Below are 7,374 nucleotides of genomic sequence, written 5' to 3' on the forward strand. Positions count from 1 at the left end.
TTTGATAGCATTCATCCTACTTTCATCCTTGTTTTTCCAATTCCATACTTCGCTCACATAAATAAGGGTCAGCACCAGGACTCCATTGTGAACGGCTAATTTTGTCTCCTGTGACAAATATTTATTCGTCAAGGTTGATTAAAGGGCACCGATTACTCTGTTCCTCGCACTCACCCTCCATTTAATATCTTTCTCAGTCATTCCATCCCCAGTAAACACACTTTCCTACCTATATACAAATTCCTCTACCTGTTCCAGTATAACCCCATTCACAGTTATCTCACATTTAGTCCCACATTTATTTCTTTCATAAACCATCACATTCGATTTATAGACATTCATCAACGAATCGCTCCCCTTGCATACATTGTAGACTTTCGTTACCGAAAATTGTAGGTCCTCTTTGTTGCTAGCAAGAAACACGGCATCATCAGCATTCAAAAGACAGTTCTACAGTTAAATCACCCATTTTTGTTTCCATTCTTAAACCTTTCAGTTCTTTCATACAGTTATCGATATATTAAGTTTTTCTACTGACATTTCTTGGTGGAACTGCATTTTAATTATAATAATAAAAATACGTATATAGTTTTGTGCTGTAAAGTGTGTTTGTGTTGTAGTTTTGTGTTTAAGGTGTTTTGTTGTTAAGTGGAATAAAACTATAAACAAATTTTTATTATTATAAGTTATCCATATATAAGTTGAACAGCCATGATGACATCATCGAAGACACATCCCTGTTTGGCTCCTTTAGGAATGTCAAACTATGATGTGTACGTGTTTCATACACCTCCTCAAAATAATCCTTCCATCTCGTTTTTATTCCATTATTATTCGTCATAATTTTTCCATCTTTACCTATCACCTATCATTGTTGTCATACATCCACTAACTTTACTGTTTTGGGAATTTTTTACTGCTTTTCAGAATATATTTTGGAAGTTCTTGGTCATTTTGTTCATTACATATATGTACAATAGAGTGGGCCGATGATGTATAAGGTTTTTTATTTTTTTAGACACCAAAGTGAAAGGGGTCTAAAAAGTTGCATTTTGAATCACATTGAACGTAAAAATTATTTAAAAAAATATTTCATACTTCTTTTGGCCCTAAACCGAGGTTTGAAGTTTATCAGTGTCTGAACATTTTGTAATTTATCTATATTGATAAAATTATTTTTTGTTTTTGTTTGAGGGCCAAAAGTAGTATCGAATATTTTTTTTGAAATTTTTTGCATTCCAAGTAATCCAAAAGGCAACTTATTAGACCACTTTCATTTCAAAATTCGGAAAAAAATAGTATCGGCCCACCCTAATATACAATATGTTATTTTGTTTGAAAAAATAACAATAATGGTTTGTCTTTTTATTTGTTGTAGGTTATTATAAAAAAGAAATTAAATTAAAATTAAAAAAATACTTGTTCATAACTGTTAAAAGTTAGTTTTTAAATTCACTAATCTATCATGTTTAAAAGTACCAAAAAGAAATAATATAGTAGCCTCTACAATATTCAATTGTATCGCCTCGGATGTCGATATTTTTCAAGACAGTGGGATTTCTCTTAGGAGGGCAATTTCCAAATTGTAATATGTAAGTAAATTTTACATGACTTTTTTTTTCTCTTTTCTATTTAATAATCTGATGTGTTATGTGTCGAGAATTAATTGGATACTCTGTAATGTTCTCAATGTAATAAAAAATAAATAAATTAAATGAAAGTTATGAACAAAAAGAGGCAAGTGTTGTTCTTTCTCAATCTGTTGGTTTTTTTTTTCATACTTTTGGTTATTTGCTGTTGTGTTTGGATCGAAGATCGGTTAGGAAATTATGGGCCAAAGATATGCAGAAGTTTTTGAATTTACAAAAATTTATTTTACGCTCTAAAGATTATAAACATATTACAATCACTAATTTATTGAAAGTAGTTAAGTTCATGTTCAATTAATATATGTATGTATAAATAATTACTAATTTTATTAAGTGTTCTTTTAAACTTAAAATCTATTCACATTCATGTTGTTCTTCAATCTATCTACATAGCATAATAATATATTATTATTCAATTAGGATTGTTGTGATACCTTTTACAATTTACAAGGCATTTATATTTCAGTAATGCTTGGATATTTTTCAATTATGAAAAAAATGTAATAATAAATCTAAGTATAAGTACTTTCGTAAGCCCCTTGATTTCTTTTTGGGCACAGAAATAAGTAACATTAATAAAATTCAGTTTTTTATGTTGTTAAATTACGAGCCTTATTGATAAAAAATATTGTTAAGAAGACATTTTAAAGAGTAATGTTAAATATGGCTTCAAATATTTGAGTTAAACTAATTTACTACATAACTATACATGTTTTCTTTTGTGCTATTAAAATATTTTTCATACAAATATGTACTTTTACTTGTCATCAAAAAACTACTTTTGTGGGCAGTAAAATACACCTAATCAGTTTTTCAGTAATAAGTAGAGGCTAGAATTGTAATTAATAAGGATATACCTCTTGATCACATATTTCTTGTAACTTGTTTATTTAGAATTCAAATAAATATATATTTTAATTTAAGAATTAAAATATCTAAATAACCAATGACTTATTATGAATTTTCAATTACTTGTAAAACCAGAACTGATCCACATTATTTCAACCTCTACTTTAAGTACTACATTAATAATCTGTAGCATCTACAATTTTATTGGTCCAATAATGTATCATCTAAAAATACTTTTGTAATGACTAGCTGTCACAAACAAAAACTGGAAGTAAATGTGATAAAGGACTTTTTAATTACTTTTAATGATATGAATGTATTAATTTGAAGAATTTTTTATCTTCTGTATCACTGTGGATTCTATCCCTTAGTTGCTTTTATTTCAAAGGTTGATTTGGATAGTGACTTTTAGTAAATCAACTGTCTAAAACATAAAGTAATCTCACAATGAAAACTTTCATACATGTTCAGGAGTTATATTACTATGATGGAAAGGGCTACTTTGATATGAGATATCAGTAACTTTAGCAGGTTGATTACTTCCGAGAAGTTGTCTGCTAATAATGGGAGTCTTGGGACCTGTAAGGTCTTCAGATAGCTGCTGGTATACAAGACCACAATCTTTCTTTACTCTGCCTTGATTGGGAGAAGTGATAGAAATGATGGCGCATCGGAATCCCTTGTCATTTCTCAGATTTGAAGAGTGTTTAATTAGTTTCACTAATACAAATACGATTATCAGCATAATTAAAATGGCAATTGCCAATGGCTGAAGGTATTGTATGTATGTTCTCTCTCTATTTTCCAAACTGTATGTAACATCCATATCTTCGATTATATTTGGAATTTCCTTTATTACTTCATCTGTATATTCAGAATGATTTATCGTATCTTTGTTAGTTTTGGTATTGTGAGTGATCTCTAAAATTTTGGATAAATCATCCGATACTTTAGGCTCACCATCTGGGAAAGTGCCTTCATCATAATCATCTTCTTCATCTTCATCGTAATCCTCTTTGATACCATCAATATTGTTTTCTTCTATTTTTTTCAGCATTTCTTCTACACGAGCCTTTTCGACGGAAATACTCTCCTCACTTGACGATGGTACTTCTTTCGGACTACAAACTGTTTTAGCCAAAAATGACCATTTGTGTCTGACGTCGACTGATTTTTCTGAAAGTTCCATTTTTGAAGAAAGTAAATCTGTAGCCGCAGGAGACACATTATGCTCTCCTAACCAAGTCATCAGACTTTGGAATGCTAATGTACATTCCAAAGGATTACGTGAAATGTCTAACGTAAATAATTTGTTGATGGTTTGTAGTTCATTCAAGTTGATAGATTTAATGTTATTGTTAGAGATGTTAACAAAGTGAAGGTTGTTCATGATACTTCCAGCAGGTAAATCTTGCTTTGCCCAAAGAGACTCGAGTCGGCAAGAGCTCACATCAAGCCAGGTGAGGATGGGATTACTAACAAAGAGTTCTGCGGATAATGTTGTGAGTGGATTCCCAGCTAGATTTAATTTTCCTAAATCTGTATTCATACTGAATGTCTTTTTGTCCAATAAAGTCAAAGAGTTATAAGAAAGGTCTATTTCCACAAGCCGTGGAGATTTCTGCAATGCGGAGCCGATGCTCTTAATATTATTGTGAGACAGCAATAGCTGAGAGAGTGCAGGCATCGTTTTAAAAGTATTGTTGGAAATCTTTTCTAGACTGCATTCAGATGCGTCGAACAAGTAAATATTGAATTGCTTTCCCGAGCATACAAAACCTTCTTCCGGAAGGTTCTTCAAATAAGGGTTCCTTGAGATTTTGAAAATATCTAATTGAATATTATTTTTTATGAGTTGGTCGGAAACAAAATCTAAGCTGTTACTAGATAAGTCTAAATAATTTAACATAGTAAGATCGTGGAATGCTTGATTGTGGATTTTTCGAATTCCATTTCCACTTAGGTTCAAGTTGGATATCAAGGGTATACTGCTAAACATAGACGGTCCAATTGTGTTTATTTTAGCCATGCTCAGATCAATTGTAAGTAATTCATTTATATCAACTCCAATGACTGAGGTGATGGGGTTCCCCCTCAACCGTAGGGTGGTCATTTCACTATTATCGGCAAATAACTCATCAGGAAGACTTTCTAGATAATTCTCTCCTAGATCTACTTCTTCCAAGCCTCGGAGATTAGCAAACACACTACTGTGTAGTTCTTTGAGTTTGTTTCCAGACAAATTTATGTACATTAAATTGGGTAACTTGGACAGAGTGTTCTTTGAAATTCTTTTAATGCCACATCTGGCAATTTCCAACTCTTGAATTGACGAAGAATTAATAAATGAAATATTGGAATACGGATTAACATTTAGCGGATTATCGGACAGGTCTACTAGTGACAATTTATCATTATAGGCAAATAGATCCGGATCAATCTTTTCAATTCCATTGCCTGTTAAATTAACACTGTAGAGTTCGTGTAGTCCTTTAAAGGCTGTTGGGCTAATAGAGGCTATTATACTGTTAATAATTTGAACACTCGTTATTTGATGGAGTCCTAACTTTCTGAACATCATATCAGTTAGAACAAGAGGGTGTTTTTTATCAACGTTTTCAACCACGATTCCTGTTATATCATCTCCAAATTTCTGAGTGCCTACTTCTAGGCGACTGCATCGAGCGATCCTAGCATTGATGGATGCTTTGCATATACAATCTCTCGGACAAGGTTTATCTTCGCTGAAGAGCACTTTGTCTTGTTCATCATCATAGATGTAGTCTTCATACTGATAGTCGGCAGATTGGTCCACCTTTTCTTTGCTGACGACATCAGTAGATGTCGGAGAAGAGTAGGTAGTGGTAGCTGTCAGTCCCAGGATGACGAGGGTCAGCATCACCTCCTTGAGGGGCACCCCCATTTTGGTCAAAGAAAATTTCTGCAAAGAGGAAAAAATAAAGTTTAGAAACAAGTTAATTATGGTTTTAAAGGACATTATTACGAATTGTTGTTTTTATGACAGTTTTGACAAAAGAAGATAAAATATTTTTAATGTTATCAACTTTTTTACAATATTTTCTTGATAATGATTTGTCTCTTTATCTTTATTTTTTACCTGTGACGATAAGATAAGACAGCAGAATACTGTTAGTACTACGTTAACTGGATAAAAATAATATGGTTTGCCCACGTACTTATAATTTTCACAATATATTTAAACCAGTATTTCAATCTTTCAAATAATTGTGGGTTTAAAGAAATATTTAGATATTTCATTTTTGGTACAGAATCTTAATTAATTTTAAAATTTATATTTGAAGCAGTAACTTTGTTTTTAACCACTTGATCATTTTTCTCTACGGACCGGTTTAAAGCTATGCAAGCTTCTTTATAAGGGTATTTAATCAATGAATATCGTATTTTATTTTTAACAGTGTTTACTAAATATTAACAAATTAGTCGATAATGTATTCTTCTTAATTATTTTACGTCAATTTGGTCAATAATGTATTTTCCTTATTCTTATTTGTTTTCTCTTTTATTCCCCTGACTGAACGTAAACAGAAGGGGGTGTTGAAAATGCTCACATTCTTCTACTTGGCATTCCATTTTGTATGCTTGTAATAAAATAAAAAAAAATATATGTGACTTAAAAGCAAACACAATATCTTGCAAAGCAAAATTTTTTATTTCAAATGACGTGATATAACCTTTACCATTTTGTTTTACTTTTGGTGCTAATTTTAAATAAAAATAAGACATAACTTATGTTTAAACCTAATAGTATAAACGGGTTAAAATTTATAATGCATTTTTGAGTTTTAGGCACTGCGACTAAATAAAGAACTGAATGCTTTTTTATCAATGTAAAATTAATAACTACTTTATAATCCACAAAGTTAGAAGACTACTGCAGCCTTAACACTTGCAACTCCCATGTCCAAATGGCTTACTGAAATAAGAAATATGTAGATCTAATGGAGAGCAATTTGTCATTCCATGGATCGGTAAGTAATCCTTTGCGTGCCAATATTATTAAACTCATCATTGTGTCTAAACTTCCATTTAACTGAAAGCAGGGCCGGATGTATGATATCAATTCTGTTTTATTTAATACAGTTTAACATATTAATCATACATAACTCTATATGTATCTACAACGAACTACAGTGAACTCGCCAATAAGGAGAATTTTTGCATTTGCAAATAGATACGCAAATGATGTAGATATATTTAACACTTTTTAATTTTAAAAGGCACTGTACCAATTCAATATCTCCAAATTTAAATACCTAAATACTACTATGTTAATTGAAATTGTGTACCTTTTATGAACTTATATCTATTTATGCTTCATTAAGTTAGTTTACATTATATCAGTTATTATTTTTCTAAGTTCTTCTAATTTTAAGATTCTTTCAATATAACTGATTTGAAAAAATGCACTTTTGTTCTCTCCACTGTAATGCATGTATGTATTCTATGTACACCCATATATATTTTTACTAATATATAAACATGGTTGTTTTATTTTTCTATTCTTTTTAATTCATTATTATTTGCTGCTTTTTTGTAAAATATATTTCTGAATTTATATTCATATGTGTAAAATAAGTAAAAGCCTACAAGGCGTTTAAATAAATAATAAAAAAAAAATAATAATAATACAGAGAGAAAATAACAGGAACTAATAGAAGGGCATATACCATATAGACAAAAAACAATTTTATAATTTTATTTCAGCATAAAATGGCATGTAGCATCGAGGTTCCACTGACAATCATTGACTTTTGTGAAATAAGTATTGTTTTATTGAAAAAAAAACAGTGAAATTGACTTAATAGAGCTTTGCATAAAAGTTTTTGTTGAATTA

At 30.6% G+C, this 7,374-nt stretch overlaps 1 protein-coding gene across 1 annotated transcript; it reads right to left on the bottom strand.

Annotated features, from left to right (window-relative positions):
- Positions 1 to 1,851: 1,851 nt before the first annotated feature.
- On the bottom strand, positions 1,852 to 6,979 carry Gp150 (leucine-rich repeat domain-containing glycoprotein 150). Its single transcript, XM_088237914.1, has one exon. It carries the CDS (start codon positions 5,494 to 5,496, stop codon positions 2,956 to 2,958), a length of 2,541 nt encoding a protein of 846 aa, XP_088094040.1. The 5' UTR covers positions 5,497 to 6,979; the 3' UTR covers positions 1,852 to 2,955.
- Between the last annotated feature and the right edge of the window lie 395 nt (positions 6,980 to 7,374).

The sequence above is a fragment of the Micrasema longulum genome, unplaced genomic scaffold (assembly GCF_059751315.1).
Source record: "Micrasema longulum isolate JH-2025_06_02 unplaced genomic scaffold, ASM5975131v1 h1tg001802l, whole genome shotgun sequence".
NCBI classification, from domain to species: domain Eukaryota; kingdom Metazoa; phylum Arthropoda; class Insecta; order Trichoptera; family Brachycentridae; genus Micrasema; species Micrasema longulum.

Coding starts and splice junctions, on each gene's coding strand:
- Gp150 (XM_088237914.1), bottom strand. CDS start 5,496: ATGTCCTTTAAAACCATAATTAACTTGTTTCTAAACTTTATTTTTTCC.